The following is an 18,606-nucleotide window of genomic DNA, read 5'->3' as shown; positions in this document are numbered from 1 at the left end:
CAGATGTTAAACAATTGAGATAGAGTTAAAAAAACTTATCTTGGTTATGCAGTAGTTATCAACTTACCCAACAACAGAAGCAAAGAGTAGTTAGAGGGAATAACATGAAGACAAATGCAACGGCCGGAGAAACCCAAATTGCAGGGGCTTCAATTTTACCGTTGTCGCAGCAAGAAAAATCAAAAGAACATCTCCGACTCGAACTCCAGTCAACACACAAAGAGGAATCTCGCAGTCAGGCCAATTATATAACCTTCAGAGTAGCACACACGCAACCCATAAGCTTTGAATCCATGAGAAAACAACTAAAGATGAGCAAGAGAAACAATTGGAGGGAACCCTAGATCCCCAATTTCACAAGTGCGTGAGGCGCGTTCTCAAAGCACTCCTCTCATATTTCCTCATCAATTCTAGTGCTTTGTTTTTTTTAGTGAGTGCATTGATTACTCTAGTGTATTAATATCATATTTTGATTTTATTTTGTAGGACTGTTAAAGATATTATGATAAAGAAGTCTCATAGTTGAAGAGATAAGAGAGTTAGCTGTTATTAAATATTATACGTGTTTCTCCTAAAGCCAGACCATGAATGTTGATTAGTTGTGCCACATTTGAGTTATATTTTAATAATAAGTTTCTCACAATTCTATACAATTGTGACACACCTCTTTAAAACCCTTGACTATCCATGAAAGACCTAACCGTGGGATTTAGAAATGTGGCATTTGTCAACATTTTTAGTAGTGAGAACCAAGGAAGCACGGAAACGTCCCTACACTCACGTTTCCCACTTTCGAAGCGGAATCACTCATAAAATGTTTGAAAACGCCCGAAAACGTGTTAAAAACGCCCGGAAACGTGTTTTCAGAAAAATGAGTTTTGGAAACACGGTGAAAACACGAGTTTCCAAAAAATAAAGGTTTTTTATGTTTTTTTTAAATGAAGGGCTAGACCTACATTCGTCGAGTCAAATGACTTATTTCGACATATTTTTAACCTCCCGCCAAGTCGCCGACCCTCATTCTCTCTTGTTAATACCTAGTTCTCTCGTTATATTTGTATTATTTCGAATGTTGAACACCAAGTTATTTGAGATTTTGAGTTACTTAAACTAAAATTTTGTTATTATATTTATTTTTTGTATAATATATATATATATATCTGTAAAGTTTATCGCTTCATCGGTTTCAACTTGATTAATTAATTGAACATTATATATTGCAGCGGCAAAGTTGAATGAAATGATACCGATATTATATTTATGACTGCCGATAATTACTTGCTTCCTGCCGGCGTACGTGGACAAGCTGATCGATCGAGTAACTATGTTAGGAGTTAGTGGCTTTTGTTTTGAGACTATCATCTTATTGATGATCATTCCAGAATATTCTACTACTCCGTAATCACATTTCAAGTCGACCGTGCAATTCGCCAAGAACATATCTTATTTTGATCATGAATCGGGGACTGCTGGAACTGTTCGAACAACGTGTGTGTGTATATATATATATATATATATACACACACACAGTGAAGCATGCAGTCAAGAGAGAGGTACCAATAATTCCTATTGCGATCAAATCCTTAGTAAGTTTGAAATTAATTAGCCCATAGGCCAACACGATTCTTTATTTAGATTATTGTTCTTTCCTTCGCGTTTAAATATAAGTAGCTCGATCAATTGGTAGAAAAGCAGCATCTCCAAGCCAAGATCAAGATATATATCAATGTAAAGGAATCGTTAATATATAAGCAACATGTGACTGTGATCATGGTAGCTAATACTGTTCTGATTATGACATTGTCGACCCGTTTGAAGCTAAGGGTCCCAAATTTATTTTTCCATTAATAAGAGAACATCAACCTAGCTCATTGCTCAATATATAATCAAGGTACGTACATACGTACTGGAAGTTTATAGAAGCAAGACGATTTATAAATACATTGAATTTTGCTGCAAAAAATCACGTCCAAATAAGAAGATCCGATTTCCAGCAAAAATCTTGTTGATGCTAAATCATATTTGTCTTGTGAAATACGGCTGCATAGACATCTTAGTCATACGTAATTAATCGAGCTTATATTAAATCACAGAGCTGATATATTCTTAATTAATAGTCAATAGATTGCTAATACCACGGCGCGATCATTGTTAAACCACTTTTGATTTATACATGCACATGAACATGATCGATGACTACAAGACTAATCAATCTACGATTTCAAACATTGCGTCTTCTATTAGAAAGTTGTGTTTTCGATCTATTGCTTCAGGTGGCTTTAAGAAGCAACAGCGTACTATTTTATAAACACAAATGCATATATGATCATGTGGAAGTTGGGAAGCTTATTAAACACACAAAGGAATAAGGGAATTTGTTTGATTGAGACATCGACACTATTCCCATATATCATTAATTAAGATTAACATAGCCTAGCTCCCATGCAACACCGTACTCACACTATATAAACTTTTCACGTACGAAATTATATCGATGCTACTAGTAACTCGATATATATACTCGTTCTATATCATATATGGTATCAATTAGAAGAGTTGCCGATATATGATGCATAAGAGAAAGAAGCTAGGGTTAACAGTTGACACAATCCGAATTAGTTGTACGTGCAAAGTGTCTATTCAAACTATATATAAGAGGGTACAGATCGAGAATTTTTCATGTCTATTTGTCTAGTAAGAGAAAAAAAAATAATATATATATATATATATATATATATATAAATTCTTAGGTGCGGACGTCCGGGACCGTCCAGATTCGGCATTCCAGCACAAGCGACGCACGACGACAGCGCTGATGGTGCCGGCCGTGCTCCCCTCCCGGCGCTCATGTCTGGGCCGGTCAGAGCTCTAGTGCCAGCCCACGGTGGTTGAAATCTGGCAATTTCCGCACAATATCCATAAACTTGAAATTTCAATATTCCGATTGTCATACGCCGGTGTTGGAGCTCTAACCGGCACAGACAAGAGCGCCGGGAGGGGGGAGTGCAGTGGGCACCAACTGCGTCATCATTGCGCGTCACCGGTCGCCGAAACGGACGAATCTGGACGGTCCGAACATCCGGAGGTAAGAAGCTATATATATATATCTCAAATCTCAAATACATTATCAAATTATTGTACAGAACGTCCTCTACAATAATGCATCAAGTGAAGACACACATGACAGGCCAAATGACAAAAAGATACATACATCAAGTACTCGATAGATCAGATATATAAATACATGACATATGACAGTTTATCTCCCAAGGTTAAGTTTACTATTTCAACACGTACTGGTCATCGATATTATGAGAGGGTTCTTTGTGCATGGGAGGGTGGTCGGACTAATAAGCTTGTGTATTCAATCATGTTTGGCTATATATATATATATGTGTGTGTGTGTGTGTGTGTGTGTAAATCGGAAGGGGGTAAGTACCGTAAGATCCGTTTCGACTTGTATAGAACTCTGAATAACTTCTCCCTGCTAGAAACTATAACAAGTCCTTTGATATAGCTAATCAGCTCTTAATTAAGTTAATTTTAAAAGAACTCCAGGTACGTAACAAATAATTAAAGATGATGAAAACCACCCTACATGATATGCCAATCCCAAAAGCAAAGGCATGATTTCTGGAGGAACGGATTTTTCTGTTGTCTGAGAGCTATCAAATTAACCCCTTCACTTTCACCAAAAAGTTTCTAGAAATTTAGCTGCTAACGGTTTGAAGGTGCCTACAAGCCAACGATATCGATCATTTAATCAATCTACTAGCTATATAGTTAACTATATAATTATACTTACCTCATTGTCTTTGGTCGACCCTTTTGATTCGTGAATATTAACAATCAATATGGGGCCAAATTAAACAAGATCAACATTTCCAATTAATAATTGTGCCATGTCCTCTGCCGCTTCTAACGGCTTCGAAGCAAATAATGAGGCATTAAGTGGAAAACCTATCAAGAATGTCCGATAGATTGTGATATCGTAAATATCACATTATTCAAACACACAATAATATAGTTTAAGTTATGGAGAATTCATGTAAGACTTTGGAGTCTAAAAGGTAAACACATATATGTTCTTATCCAGTACACACCACATCATCATTGTATATATCGAATGTATGTACTCAAACTTGTTTAGCATTCTATTTTTTCCCCTAATACAAGAACTTTCAACTAAGATGGTATTCACGTCCGAGTATTGGAGTCCATGATATATTTTGGAACTGTAAGCCAAACTTTCATACATATTATATTAGATATAAGAATGCATGATGTTACATTGACACTTGGTTCAGTTCAATAGCTTAACACGTAATCCCGATTAGCTGTTCAATACGTGAATACGATCGTGTCTCCTTCTTTCCAGTTGTTTTTAGGTGTACGTGATCCAAATCTTTTAAAGAAATAGATTGCTCATCTCTTTCTCGCTAATGAGGCTGTGAAAGAGTATTATCCTTAATTTCTTGGTAAGCCCTGTGTTGCAAACTTAAATGAAGTCTCGTATTTAAGAAAAGGAATTCATAAACTTAAACGAATAGATCCATTAGTACGTGCATCACTGTTCGAGCTATAATGCATTACTGCAGATTGATGGTGAAAAGAAATGTAGCTGCAAAATTCAGGAACAATGAACAAGTAAATGCTCCTAGCCTGCATGTGAACAATCATAAGGGATGTGACAATAAGCTGAAGGTTAGTGGGTTACAGTTTGAGAAAATTAGAAATCAACCCGATGTTGAAGACCCCTTTTTAAACTAAACCCATTATATATTTTTCTATAGATTTACACCCAATTCAAATATATAATAGCATTTCTCATTATTATTTTTATTCATTTTTAATATGTCTTCACATTTTTGCCCTTCATATTGTATAAAGCTAAATTTGGTATTTTCTCAATCTCAACATAAATTTGAATTTCAAATGATGAACTAAATTTTAGCTAGAACTAAATGCATCAATCATAATCAATTGCATTCTTACTTTCTTAATTTTGTACCTTGATTGTATATATATGCTAGTTCTTTATATAAGCAATTTTCTAGTTGTATAGTTGCGAATTAGATTGCATTTTTACTCTTAAACTCACATTTGATGTGTCTCTACTCTCTACATACACGAATGATATCTATCAGTAAGGTACATGGTGATCTTGGTTTTTTTACTAACTTTTCTCTTAGTTTTAAGTATATTTTTATGATCGAGAGAATTTTTTACATATCTATTTACATTTGTAATTTACCTATTAAGTAGGGCTTGAGTAATATGACATTGAACCTTCAAACTAAAACATAGGTATAATATAGAAAGACGTACACCTAACGAAAATGTATAATCTGAATTGGAGTCTAATATAGAGGTATCAATGAAAACAAACATAAAATAAATTTCCTATATACCAGATGAGTTTCAAAAGCTCAAGGACTACAAACGTACCTTAATAGTTACATTACATATTCATATAGGCAAAAGTTACCCATATATCATATTTATGATTTTAATTACCTTATCTATATATGGAGCTAGAATTAATTCATTTTCGCCTAACATTTTCATAAATTTATACAAAAATTCCATGATTTTCTCAATAATTATGAAATTTCTTGAAATAGCATAATAGTTAGTATTAAAGATTTAAAACATAATTAAGGTATTTAAGACTTAGAGTCAATTAAGCTCATTCATTACGTTGATGTTATATTTGAATGTTGGCAATATGTGTAAATTATACAAAAAATAGGATTTAATATATAGTAAAATGTATTTATTTAAGTGTCTATCATATAGAAATAAAGTGGTGGGTTTAATTTCAAATGAGTGTAGATTTTTGGGTATATAATGAATTACCCCTTACAGTTTAATAATTATAGATAAATACATTTCAAAGTACAAAGAGATTAGCTAGATGGCCGAGAAGTGTACTCACATGAAGAAATAAGTGTTTGATAATGAAGTTTAACAAGTAGTTACATCAGCAAAATAAGCTCATATACATGTTGCAGTTGGCCAGTCATGGAAGTTTTCTGTTCCAAGTATTTTCGTTCGTTGTTAAAGTAAACCCAAAGCATGTGATATGAGTACTACGGCGAAAGTAACCATATATTAAATTATGTATGAGGAAATTGGAGTATTTCTAAAGGACAAAATTTAGAAGTTGAAAAACGAAAACCTTGGAAGGTATGAACTTGTCGTTAATATAAAGTAGGTTCATGTGTGCACACAGTGCTGTGAGCTATTTACCTATATATATGCGATATACAATAGTAATTCATCAAGTCCAAAAACCATAAACTGAAGCCTCATTGCTTCAACATAAACAAAGAGATGACTACTTTCAAACTAAGCTTGGCATTGTTTCTGCTCATTGCCTTTTCTTCCAGCTTATTGGTGACTTGTGAAGCTAGAAAAGGCAGGCATCATCAATGGAGGAAACACCGAGTGGCGCGAAGGGGTTACCGAGATCAACATCAGCACCATCATCACTCATCAGGGCATACTGTGTCTGCTTTGAAAAGTGACAATTACATCACACAAGAAGATACTAAAGTAAGTACTGCAGCGGCCAAGAATAGTCCCATCTACAATGTATTGGACTACGGTGCTAAAGGAGATGGGAAGGCAGATGACACTAAGGTGATTGATAGCTAGGTTTCAAACATTAAGAGTTTCAAATGAAACATTGCTGTTCAAATTATTCATACTACTAGCGCTACAAATTCTCAACTGCTAATTTCTTGCATCGCAAGACAGGCTTTCGCAGTAGCGTGGGCTGCAGCGTGCAAAGTGCAAGGATCAACAGTCACTGTTCCATCTGGTTCTGTATTCCTTGTCAAACCTATCTCCTTCGCAGGCCCTAATTGTCAGACAGACATTGTTTTTCAGGTACATTTCTAATATCATGCAGCAAGCATATATGGTTTCGAAATATTAGCTATATATGTGAACCTTGTCCATCTACATATTCTGATGCAGTTAGACGGAAAAATTATAGCTCCGACAGGCGCGGGAGCTTGGGGTTCAGGCCTTCTACAATGGCTTGAGTTCACAAAGCTTCAAAGACTTACAATCAGAGGTAAAGGTGTGATCGATGGACAAGGTGCAGTTTGGTGGAACGACTCCCCCACATACAATCCTACAGATGAAACAGCAGAGAATAGTACAGAAGATTCGGTAATTCACTATTCTAATTCACCTATGTCAAGCCAAAACAAGCCGGCAAATGCTTTGAGCTAAACATATATATTAAGCTAATATACCCATTATTATTGTCGCTTCTAGTTATAAACAAAGCACTAATACCCTTTTCCTGATGTTTTATTATGCAGCAGACCGTAGATAGTTACAGTGGAAAAATGCCAAGAACAAAACCAACAGTAATAACATTGCGCCTCCCTGATCATTTGATACTGTTCGACTCTATTATGGTGGCTGAGATTGATTTTAATTTGCTGTGCAGGCGCTTAGGTTCTATGGAAGCAACGGTGTGACAGTCACGGGCATAACACTCCAGAACAGCCCTCAAACTCACCTCAAGTTTGACTCCTGCACTAATGTACAAGTTTCTGCCGTAACTGTTTCGTCCCCCGGCGACAGCCCCAACACTGACGGAATCCACCTTCAAAACTCCCAGGATGTGGTCATTTCCGGCGCAAGCCTTGCTTGTGGTAATTTTCAACATCTAATTATCAAGAGTTGGCAAAATCTTTCATAGTGAGGATCACAAATCTTATAGATCAGCATAAGCTTGATCTGACCCTAAAAGGCCTAGAGAGGATCAGAGGAACATAGGGAAGTTGGCATTTTCAAGCAATATCATGGGAGATCAATTACCAAATAAACTATAATATAAAGTTGAAAAACATATTTAAATATCCTCATCAACTTTTAATCAGGGTTCTAACAGTAAGCATGTTGAAAGAAACATTATAAGATATATCACAAAAAGACCTCCACAGACCAAGGGAATTTGACATTTTGTGATATATATATAACTAACCCTAACGACAATTATTTATATATATTCTGCAGGGGATGATTGTATATCAATACAAACTGGGTGCTCAAACGTATACATACACAATGTAAACTGTGGACCTGGACATGGAGTCAGCATTGGTGGGCTAGGAAAGGATGCCACCAGAGCTTGTGTGTCAAACATCACCGTTCGAGATGTTAAACTGCAGAATACGCTCAATGGAGTCAGAATTAAGACCTGGCAGGTACATATATACTCGTAGATTATACCATCCATACAACTAGTTATAAGGCTCTAATGATTTTATACTGCTACAGGGAGGATCAGGGTCAGTGAAAAATGTCATGTTTGCAAACATTCAAGTATCTGAAGTTGAATTCCCTATCATGATTGATCAATTCTACTGTGACAAGGGGCATTGCGCAAACAAGACCTCAGCTGTGGCAGTTTCCGGTATAAACTACGTAAACATTCAGGGAACCTATACATCAAAACCTGCACATTTTGCATGTAGTGACAGTATACCATGTACCGGTGTATCCCTAGACACCATAGAACTGAAATCAGTTCAATCAGGGAAGCACTTGTATGACCCTTTCTGCTGGGAGGCATATGGAGATCTCAAGACAAACACTCTACCCCCGATCGATTGTTTGATGAAAGGAAAGCCATCTTCAAGCATCAGCTCAGTCCAGTCTGCAGCTGGTGGTTATTCTTGCTAAGTTTATCCCTTATGTAATGTAGCCTAGGGAGCAACTAGTATAGATTATACTACGATAAACACGCCTTTAGGTATAACCAGCAATTGTGTCGTTTACTGCTCGGAACATTTTGGTTCATATAAGTGGCCTTTGAAATTATTCAAATTAACTATCAATTATAAGAAATCTACTTGTTACCCATGAGAGTTGAAGTGTAAAATATCATTCAACAGCGTACCAGGCAGTGTCCTGTTATGGTTTTGACTGGTGCCTTGGTGGCGAGTGGTGACACTAATTTAAAACACCAATCAGGAGACTAACAGTTTAGGTGATTGAATTTAAGTGAGACCAGCTAAGGTCAAGTTTGGGTTTGACATTCTATCCCATATCTAAGATATACTTTACTGTTCAATCAATTTTATATGACAATAATGTAATCTTATGCCTATGAGGAATTCTTAGTGTGCCTAAATATGATCAATTATAGCAGTAAAAATGCTATTACAATGCTGGGAGTTCTGTATAAACATACAAGGAGTGTGTCAGAAATCTATCCCAACTACGATTTCCCAAAACCAGCAGCAGCCTTCAACTTCATCCTTTTACGACTTTCTATCCTTTCAGGACTTGGAAGTCCTGTTTTATCTTCGTACTTCTTCTCTAGCGCCTGTGACCATTAGACACATTATTTAGTTTCAATCTCCATGGAAAGGAAACCAATATCAAGTTTAACGATGATAAATCTACAAGAATCCCCATTATACCAGCAGCGTGGTCATTCAATTAGTAAACTATGTAGCAGCAATAAATATAGTTTATAGACAAATTACTTAACTAGTGATCTTAACATTCAAATCAAGCAAACACATATCCTGAAGTACTAAATTACCAAAGAAAGAAAATAAGTTCTTAAGTTCAACTAGTAAAGTGACTGTTTGTTGCTTGTCCACCTTGATCTAAGAATATTTTCCAATGGTGAGGGCGATATTTGTTGAGGACAAGCATAGGCTTTTCAATGCACTAACTAGCCTAACTTGTAGTTGATGAAAAAAAAAAGTACTAACCTGTAGCTGTTCAGAAATGCTTTCAAGTACTCCTTCAGTCATTCTATCAAAGAATAGCATACCCTACATTCAAAGGAGCCACAAAAGAAGGAGGATCAGTTCTAAGCCATTCGACTTTTTGTGATTGCTTACTTTACCATAATGAAAAGCCCAACAAATAAATAATATCATATTTCATATATCTATTTCCTCTCAAATCTCAGAAAGAACCATATATTAGATGCCCTTAATGCATTTTACTTGTTCACTCCATACTCGGGGAATGTACACAGTGGCTCATCAACCACCTGTCACATCTTATTTCGATATTGTACTTCAAAAAGATGTTTAAATGGAAAAAGTTGTGACCTTCCATACATTACTTGTGTCAAATGACACCCACTAACTCATACTCACACATCATGGTTTTAGCCATTGTTGACAGCATCTTCCATCAGAACTACGTACGTCTACCATTATTTAAGCTTGCTAGTAAATATCTATGAAATGGTCTGAAATATGCATAGCAGATTATCGAATGGATTCACAGTAGTAGAATCAGAGTAAGCAACAAGTTCATCTGTCCATAGAACCCTACCACCGAAATCTGTTAGTTATGTTTTCGCTAATGTATTGCTAAACTACTCATTGTAGCTTGAAAGTAAGTTGAAGTAGAAGAAAACCTGCAAATGGTCAAATTCATGCTGGAACACCCGTGCAGGAAGACTGGACAAGTTTACAGTAAACCTCGCACCACTGATGTCCCGTGCATCTACTTTCACACTTTCTGGTCTCTGCAACCACAAAAAGAAGCTAAGACATCAAAATCAAGAGTCTAGACTACAAATTACCAAGCAAGAAATATTGCCTTCCATGTAAACAACACATCTAGCAACTATTACACCAATAATCATTTTCAAATGACAATGCAACCGAAAAGCGACGACTAGCACCTGAACATCAGCATAGATCCCCGGGAAGGACAAGCAGCCTTCTTCAAACAGTCGTGTTTTCTGCGAATATCTACTCACTCTAGGATTCACAAGCACAATCTCTTCCCCCTCGCCGCGCTCCCCAACCGGATTGAACACCATCAGCTGCACATTGATTCCTACTTGCGGCGCAGAGAGCCCAATGCCGTCAGTTCTGTCAAAAAACCAAGCCAACAACAACAACAACAACAACAACTCGTGTCAAAAAACATCAACCATTTCTCGAAATCTCGAATCTTTATACTCTCAATTACCAAATAATCACAACCAATCAAACTTACTTGTACATTATATCAAACATTTCTTCAACTAACTTCTTCAAATTATCATCAAACAATTCAATTCTCTTGTTCTTTGCTCTCAGTATAGGATCCGGATACTCCACAATCTTCAGAGGCGTCTCAAATTCAACATCAGCAGCTTTAATTTCAATTCATTTCAAACTCAATTAGGGCACAATTTGAGCACAAAGAATTGCTAGTTTTGAGTTTGGAATTTGATTTACCAGAAGCTACTTCGTCTTCTTTGATTGAGAAGCCTCGCTTCGCCTGAGCGCGGACCGGAGTGAGCCGATTCGAAGTTGATATCGGCCGGCCGGCTGAGGACTTGGTGCTGAAGCGGTGGAAGACGGCGGGAAAAGTGGGGCGGCGGTAGAGAGCTGGGAAGATAGAGTGAGCTGGCTGCAGCCAAGCCGCGGAAGCCATGGCCATAAAACTACTAGTGTAGCTCGACAAACAAAATACGCGTTCTCTGTTGAAATCTCACTCGCCTGACTTAACAGCAACTAACGTCCCAATTCAACAAGTTGATCCACGTGTATAAATTATAAATAGACGGTCCAGATCGACCGGCGTACTTACTCGTTCGTACATTGAATCCGTTTCCATTTTTTTTCAATGGTGTCCTTGTATTTTCACGACTCTGACCACAGCACCAAAAATAAGTGGAATCAAACACGCGTCACACGGCAGCTAGAATTGACCTCTAACTTGTTTGATTTAAATCTAGAGTAAGGAAGTTCGAAATGATCATCAGTAAACACAAACGTGAATAATCTCCCATACATTTTAAAATTCAATGAATATAGATACTTTTTTTTCGATGAAAATGAATATAGATACTTGAATTTCATTCTAGTGAACTTATTCTATAGTTTCTCACATCACTTATTTGAGTTTCAAACAGGCAGCAATCAAGCACAAACTAACTTCTTTCGAGATTTAGTTTCTCTACCTTATACACACGGGACTAACCAAATCAACATATTCCCGATCACATTCGTGATATACACTTCATTTCAATCATTTGTACATTAAATATAAAAAAAATGACATGACACGAACACAATCTACATCATCTATGAGCATACAACTGATAAGAGTGATGACAGTCGAGAATATCTCCACTGCCATAGCTAGAAGCCCTCTTTTGGGTCAACAGCTTCAAACAAAAATAGATCTATCAGAACTATCCATATTATAAAAAATGCTAAATTAAAATAATAATATATTGAAATATCCAAAATGTAAAACAGTAAAAGAAAAAATAAAACAAAATTGTAAAAGAAAAAAAGGAAAAAAAAGTGGTGATTAACACTATTTTAATGGGTAGTGAGAAGTTGAATCCGTGCAAATGCATAAGTAAAAAACTAGTACAAATAAAAATGTATTTCAGATTAGCCAAAAAAAGGAAAGAAAAGAAAAAAAGTATACAAAAAGGGCTTCCAAAACGACGTCGTGGGTCTAAGCGTTAAGTAACTGACCAGGGTCAGGGAGAGAGACCGAAAAAGAAAGATTCCAATAAAAATCGCGGGGTTGCTACGTTGGCTCCTCCTCTCATTTTTACATCCTTCACAAAAAAGCTTCCTTCCTCCAGGTATGACTCTCTCTCTCTCTCTCTCTCTCTCTCTCTCTGCTATTTAATCTTCACGCTTTTCAATTTTCTTTAAAATTTCTAGCTCTACTCAACCGATCCTGTTCGATTTCCACGTAATTCAAATCGCTTATGATTTTCCAATCTGATTGAAATTGAATTCGATTCGTTTGCTCTGATTTGTGCTTATGAAACCCTAGAACGTAAACTAGTGCTGATTCTGGTTGGAATTTGTGTTTTGATAGTGAAGAAAAATGGGCCTGACGTTCACGAAGCTCTTCAGCCGGCTCTTCGCCAAGAGGGAGATGCGAATTCTCATGGTCGGTCTCGACGCCGCCGGTAAGACCACCATCTTGTACAAGCTCAAGCTCGGCGAAATCGTCACCACCATCCCTACCATCGGTGAGTCTCTCCAAATCCCTAGCTTTGTTGTCTAGTTTGTATTATTGATCGAAATTGCTATGTTTCGGCTCAATTTTGTATGCTAGTTTGGCTGTTAGGTTTTCGCTTTCATTGTGCTCTGTTAAGACTCATGACTGTTGTGTGTTTGCTGTTGTGAGATCAGAGTGTTGTTGCGTCTCGGTTAAATTGCGTGAGTGGTTTGTTTACAGGATTTAATGTGGAGACTGTGGAATACAAGAACATCAGCTTCACCGTGTGGGATGTCGGGGGTCAGGACAAGGTAAACTACTTGCTCTCTTTCTGTGTGTATATAGTTTCATGTGCCAGTGTATATGCGCATGGATAAAAGCGTACGTTATGATTGTGTGGCCGTTTTATGGTTAGTGGATGTTTACTGATGCTTGCTTATATGAAAACAAATTGTTTTTGTATGATCTTTTAAAAAGGCTGTGTGATTCCTGTGTGTTGCCGTTTTTTTGTTTGTTTGTATGGTTTCTCCTATTCTGAAGAGGAGAATCTGATTGCACGTCTATATATGCATTCTTATTGAGTGATGTTGTTTCTTCTGTTACAGATCCGTCCATTGTGGAGGCACTACTTCCAGAACACCCAAGGTCTTATTTTTGTGGTTGATAGCAATGACAGGGATCGAGTTGTTGAGGCAAGGGATGAGTTGCACAGGATGTTGAATGAGGTAATTACTGATTCTTATGTCTTTTAATTTCTGCTTGTTAATGCCGGTGCTACATTAGTTCTCATTCTAAATATTATGGGATCCCTTCAAAGCAAGTCCTGGATTGCTTCTTTCACCTGTACAATCGAATATATTAGAATCTGAATTGCTTCACTAAGTTTCATTTTGGTTTGGATACATTCTTTACTTTCCTGAACTTGTGTCTGCTTACTTGCTGTAGTTTATAGTTTTATGTCTGAGTTGCTTGATGAGTAATTCTGGTGGCATGCCCTGTCACTCATTACAAGGTTCAGAACCTTGTGTAGCTAGAGTGCTTTGTTGTTCTAAATTGTTGGCTTTCATATGTTTGTATAGAGTTTGGATACATACTCCTGTAGTTTTATCCACTCACTTGTTGTATTTATATTGCTTTATGAACAATTCTTGTTGCATGGCCCATAACTGAATTAGAAAGTTTTATATCTTGTCAAGGGTGAACAGTTGCACATATTCTTTACGGTCTCATCAGTATTAGGGTTTGATGGTAAACATTTGATCTGGTTTCAGGATGAACTGAGGGATGCTGTTTTGCTCGTATTTGCCAACAAACAAGATCTTCCTAATGCAATGAATGCTGCAGAAATAACTGATAAGCTTGGTCTTCACTCTCTCCGCCAACGGCACTGGTAAATTATATTGTTATATTTCACTCCTCATTCCATATACTTTATATATAAGCAGTTGTCCGCTGTGAATCATCCGTCTACATAACACGACTGTAAACTGTAAATGGTTGAACAAACTGAATAGGGTGACATAACTCCTTTATCTATTTATTCAGATGTTTAATATAGTTCTTTTGGATAGGAGCTAGAAAACTAGTGGATGTCTTAAAGTCAGCTAAATAACTAAGAACCTGATGTTATGTTCATTTATACAAATATCTTGGACGAAATTGTAGGACCTAATGTTATTATAGATAAGAGAATTGTGGCCTAAACTATTGGTGTTATGGTGTTTTCTCTCAGGTACATTCAGAGCACATGTGCAACATCTGGAGAGGGACTGTACGAGGGATTGGAATGGCTTTCCAACAACATTGCTAGCAAGGTAAGTTTACTAAAGTCAACTTTTTACAGTAACAATCTGCTCATGGTGTTAGTTAGTTTCCTTTCTTTTTCTTCCCAGAGTCTATAACATTCGCAAGTAATTTATTGGTCACATCAAAAACGTTACTTCACAATGATACAAAGGGTATTTTCTGTCACGGCATTAATTTGTTAATACTATATTTTTGAGAACCTCCTCTCTTTACAGGCATAAGAAGGTCAAGGAGTTCGGTTTTGCCTTGGAGATTCTGGGTTGGTTAGTTATCTTTGTTTTCAGTGAATGTTGTAATAGGAAAACCTTTTGGCGAGACTTTGTCTTCTGATTTTGGGTTGTGTATTTGCTACTTTAGCTTATACTATATATAGCTGTAAACAAATGTTGCTAATTACTATGTTACAGTTTGTCTTAACACTCTTAAGTGTGAACCAATATCAAGCCTTGTGTGTTCATTATATACTTGTGGTTGACAAGTTGACAACTTACGTAGTGCTGATTTCAAATTAGAGATCCGAGTGTGGCAGCAATGTTAGCCCTTTATTAGATGGATCCCAACTATCTTTGGATAGATTGTGACTCAAAGTGAAGAGTTTCAAGGCCGTAACGAAACTCATAGCTGGCGCCACATGGGAAACTAACCAGGCTTGAGGGAATCATTTCCAAAACTGCAAACATGTGCAACTCTTGGTGTTCGATGCTCTTGCTTATGATTTTGTATCAAAGTAGCAGACACATAGGGCGTGTTTACTTTCCGGTAAAGGGAATGACTCCGCAAGATTCCTTTCAAAAATGATGTTTACTAACTTTCCCGGAATGGAATTCGACGTGGTCCCACTTGATTTTCAGGAATCAATCCTCCATCCCGACTCCGGAGGGGAGAGTAAGTATTCATTCCGTGAAAAAGCCTGAATCAAATTTTCATTCCTAAAATGTCCTCCGAATTCTTCCTCGTCTGCCTCCTTCTCTGCTTCATGTTGAGGTAAGCTCTCTCTCTCTCGTTTGCTTCTTTTGTAATTCCTCTTCGTCTTTCATCATATTCGTCTTCTTCTCCATGTTTGTTCTGATTTCTTTTTCGTTGAATTTCATATTTAAGATTCAAATTCTGGGTTTATAATTTATAATCAATGTATATTGTGAATTGGGAATTGTTTTTTTTGCTTAATTGTTTTTACTCTTCTTATAAGAGCTGATCCTACCATCTTTAATTCCATTCAAGGGAAAAAAGGTCGGATTGACAAATATTGGTCTCTACAATTGGGTTTTTTATGTGATTCTATGGACCTTTCCTTGTACACAGGTCAGATTGTGAGTGCTTCAATCCGTACAAGCAAGCTTGGTCTTGGCAGAAGAGCATAGTGAAAGAGAAGAAGGCTCTGATTGAGAGGAATGAAGACTGCCCTGACTCGCTGTTAGTTCTTTAGCATCCTCCTGTTTACACAATGGGCACCGGTAGCTCTGAAAAGTTCCTCAATTTTGACCTCAAGGATGCTCCATTTGATGTTCACCGGACTGAATGCGGCGGCGAGGTTACATAACATTGTCCTGGTCAGGTAGTTAAATGAACTTTATGCTCTGTTAGGGTATGGTCAGTTATTGTTTGGTTGTAATTTTTGATAACTAAGTCATGATTTTCGTATCTGTGGCAGTGTAGACAGTAATGTACCCCATTATGAATCTCCGGAATCATAAAATGGATCTTTATTGGTACCTCAAGTCACTTGAGGAGGTGATCATTCGCGCTCTTTCAAACACATTTTCGATCAAGGCATCTCAACTTGAGGGCTTAACTGGTGTTTGGCACGGTATGCTTCCCAAGACATCATCTACACCTTACTTTTGTTTCCATAGCAGCATTTATCATTACTGAAAAGATAACAAAGCAGAAATATAAATTGATATGTTACCTTTCCTCAGGAAACTAGAAAGGATTTTGGTTTAGCAGTGAATGTAATCACAGATTTAACATAATAGTTTTGCGAGCAAATGCGGATGGTGCAAACCTTGAAAGCCCTGCCATTAGCCTCCAAGTTGTGATGACCACTAGGTTCCTTTGCTTCTTTGGCCTGTTGCTCATCTAGCACAGAAGTATAGAAAACACTCATTGCAAGTTGAATGTTTCAAAATGCAACAAAAGTGAGCAGCAACAATAATTTAGCTTTCCATCATTTTTATCTCTTGGAAACTAACTTGCACTGCCAACCTATGAAGTCTGGAAGCTTTTTTAGCAGGTTTGAGTCACTGAGCAATTTTCAGCTGATTTCACGTGTTTAATACAAGTCTCTGAACGATTAAAATGGAGTCTGTAACTTTATATATTGAATGTCGATGAGTAATATTTTGATAGTTGATTACAGGTTGATAAGGAAGCTGAAAGTATGAAGGTGTGAAGCTATAGATTTCCAGTTTCTTTTGTCTGTGTTGTTGCTTGCAAGTTTGTTAGTGTTTTATTTTCTTTCTGCTTGATTTGATGTTTGAATTATCAAGGCAACAAAAACATGGAAATCAAAACAAGGTAGTACCAATGCAGCTGGTTATGCCCAAAACTGCAGCAGCTAGTTAAACTGCAGCAACACTGTAATGGGATTGGGCATTTGCTATGCATATAATTATGGTAGAATCTGAATACAAACAACCTTGCTGGTCATTTAGCTTTCTAATTTAGCATATTAATTAACTTCATTTTCTCAAAGGGTTTTAGTTGTATTGAATTTGTTGTATTCCAATGTATTTCAAATGTTATAAGTGTATAACCTTCTTTCACAACTATATTATATGTAAGGGCATTTTCGTAATCAACTTATAATGATTCTCATTTCTACATGTTAGTAAACACATACATGGGAATCAATCCGGGGATTGTTTCCGATTCTTGACAACAAGTAAACATGTGATATAGGAATGACTCCTCCTTTCCCCCATTCCTCCTCTCCCCCATTCCTCATCTCTCCCATCCCTCTAATTCCCATTACGGTTTAGTAAACGTGCCCATAAGTCTTAGAAGTAAAAGAAAACAGCGTAAGAAGCTACACAACAACTATGTACGCTTTGTAAACTTGAAAATGACCTTGGGAAGTTCATACCGATAGTACAGATAGCAACAAATGAGTAAGAAGGAAAATCAAGAATTGGGAGACAGGAAATTAGATCTATTTAGTGGGGAGACAAGAAATTAGTTCTTTTTCGTCCGTATATGGAGCTTACGAGGTGATTTCTTTGGGTTATCTACTCCATTTCTTTAACCTATAGTGAAGGATTTGATCATTGCTGGTTCTCTTTTTTGTTAGTATAGATGTTTACCGATCAGATATCATTGAAGAAAACTGGATTATTATAAAATCTAGCAAGTTTAATACTTATCTTGACTAGGTGCAAACATAAGATTTGGCCAGGAAAGTGATCTTACTCGCCACCATGATAAGAATTGAATGAAATGTCACAACTTAATTTGAAGTGTCATTAAGATTTTTATAAAGAAGCGCACCATTAAACCCCTAATGTGGGTTTGTCCTTATTTGTGCACAATTCCAATTTTCATGGCTTTCAAGTTTTGGACAGCTTAGCTTATTTTACCCTGAAAGGATCATCCACAATCTCGTATGTGGTTAGAAATATTAGGTCTTGATTTCGATTTTGAGAAAATTATGTGGTCATAAACTAAGATAGCTAGCTGTGCTCTCACATGCCATGCTTTAAACCCAGGATCATGGACGTGCTTGAAAGACTTGCCAGCCATAAATCCCCCATTATTTTTGCTTTAAGCACTTGCTTCTGTCTAACCTTATTTTGTTTCTATAATTCTGAAACATATCTCACAATGCAAGAACATAAT

The 18,606-nt window shown here is 36.8% G+C and overlaps 3 protein-coding genes across 5 annotated transcripts; 2 read left to right on the top strand and 1 right to left on the bottom strand.

Annotated features, from left to right (window-relative positions):
- Nucleotides 1-6,310: 6,310 nt before the first annotated feature.
- Nucleotides 6,311-9,160, top strand: LOC126797595 (polygalacturonase At1g48100). Of its 2 annotated transcripts, none has more exons than XM_050524250.1 (7): nucleotides 6,311-6,645; nucleotides 6,763-6,894; nucleotides 6,985-7,182; nucleotides 7,341-7,385; nucleotides 7,469-7,676; nucleotides 8,041-8,231; nucleotides 8,305-9,160. In XM_050524250.1, exons 1-7 carry the CDS (start codon nucleotides 6,337-6,339, stop codon nucleotides 8,707-8,709), a joined length of 1,488 nt encoding a protein of 495 aa, XP_050380207.1. In that variant the 5' UTR covers nucleotides 6,311-6,336; the 3' UTR covers nucleotides 8,710-9,160. The 2 variants fall into 2 exon arrangements, with proteins under 2 accessions (XP_050380207.1, XP_050380206.1); XM_050524249.1 differs by having other exon boundaries at nucleotides 7,338-7,385.
- LOC126797596 (peptide deformylase 1B, chloroplastic/mitochondrial) lies at nucleotides 9,101-11,470 on the bottom strand. The gene is made up of 6 exons (XM_050524251.1): nucleotides 11,229-11,470; nucleotides 11,005-11,143; nucleotides 10,685-10,877; nucleotides 10,415-10,525; nucleotides 9,753-9,815; nucleotides 9,101-9,355 (listed from the first exon to the last, which is right to left on the bottom strand). Exons 1-6 carry the CDS (start codon nucleotides 11,431-11,433, stop codon nucleotides 9,248-9,250), a joined length of 819 nt encoding a protein of 272 aa, XP_050380208.1. The 5' UTR covers nucleotides 11,434-11,470; the 3' UTR covers nucleotides 9,101-9,247.
- A 1,007-nt stretch (nucleotides 11,471-12,477) lies between these two features.
- Nucleotides 12,478-15,236, top strand: LOC126801230 (ADP-ribosylation factor). 2 transcript variants are annotated; one of them, XM_050528716.1, is made up of 7 exons: nucleotides 12,478-12,598; nucleotides 12,841-12,997; nucleotides 13,207-13,277; nucleotides 13,572-13,691; nucleotides 14,238-14,356; nucleotides 14,699-14,780; nucleotides 14,988-15,236. In XM_050528716.1, the coding sequence occupies exons 2-7, from the start codon at nucleotides 12,850-12,852 to the stop codon at nucleotides 14,991-14,993; spliced, it is 546 nt and encodes a 181-aa protein (XP_050384673.1). In that variant the 5' UTR covers nucleotides 12,478-12,598; nucleotides 12,841-12,849; the 3' UTR covers nucleotides 14,994-15,236. The 2 variants fall into 2 exon arrangements, with proteins under 2 accessions (XP_050384673.1, XP_050384672.1); XM_050528715.1 differs by lacking the exon at nucleotides 12,478-12,598 and having other exon boundaries at nucleotides 12,839-12,997.
- The last annotated feature ends 3,370 nt before the right edge of the window (nucleotides 15,237-18,606 follow it).

The sequence above is a fragment of the Argentina anserina genome, chromosome 6, assembly GCF_933775445.1.
Source record: "Argentina anserina chromosome 6, drPotAnse1.1, whole genome shotgun sequence".
In the NCBI taxonomy this organism is placed as follows: Eukaryota; Viridiplantae; Streptophyta; class Magnoliopsida; order Rosales; family Rosaceae; genus Argentina; species Argentina anserina.
This window is presented reverse-complemented; position numbering and strand designations above follow the sequence as displayed.

Excerpts from the sequence above, each read along its gene's own strand:
- LOC126797595 (XM_050524249.1), top strand. The coding sequence starts at position 6,337 with ATGACTACTTTCAAACTAAGCTTGGCATTGTTTCTGCTCATTGCCTTT. Across the intron at positions 6,646-6,762 it reads GGAAGGCAGATGACACTAAG|GCTTTCGCAGTAGCGTGGGC; the intron begins GTGATTGATAGC and ends ATCGCAAGACAG. Across the intron at positions 8,232-8,304 it reads TCAGAATTAAGACCTGGCAG|GGAGGATCAGGGTCAGTGAA; the intron begins GTACATATATAC and ends ATACTGCTACAG.
- LOC126797596 (XM_050524251.1), bottom strand. The coding sequence starts at position 11,433 with ATGGCCATGGCTTCCGCGGCTTGGCTGCAGCCAGCTCACTCTATCTTC. Across the intron at positions 10,878-11,004 it reads ATGTTTGATATAATGTACAA|AACTGACGGCATTGGGCTCT; the intron begins GTAAGTTTGATT and ends GTTTTTTGACAG. Across the intron at positions 10,526-10,684 it reads GGATCTATGCTGATGTTCAG|AGACCAGAAAGTGTGAAAGT; the intron begins GTGCTAGTCGTC and ends TTGTGGTTGCAG.
- LOC126801230 (XM_050528716.1), top strand. The coding sequence starts at position 12,850 with ATGGGCCTGACGTTCACGAAGCTCTTCAGCCGGCTCTTCGCCAAGAGG. Across the intron at positions 13,278-13,571 it reads ATGTCGGGGGTCAGGACAAG|ATCCGTCCATTGTGGAGGCA; the intron begins GTAAACTACTTG and ends CTTCTGTTACAG. Across the intron at positions 14,357-14,698 it reads TCTCTCCGCCAACGGCACTG|GTACATTCAGAGCACATGTG; the intron begins GTAAATTATATT and ends GTTTTCTCTCAG.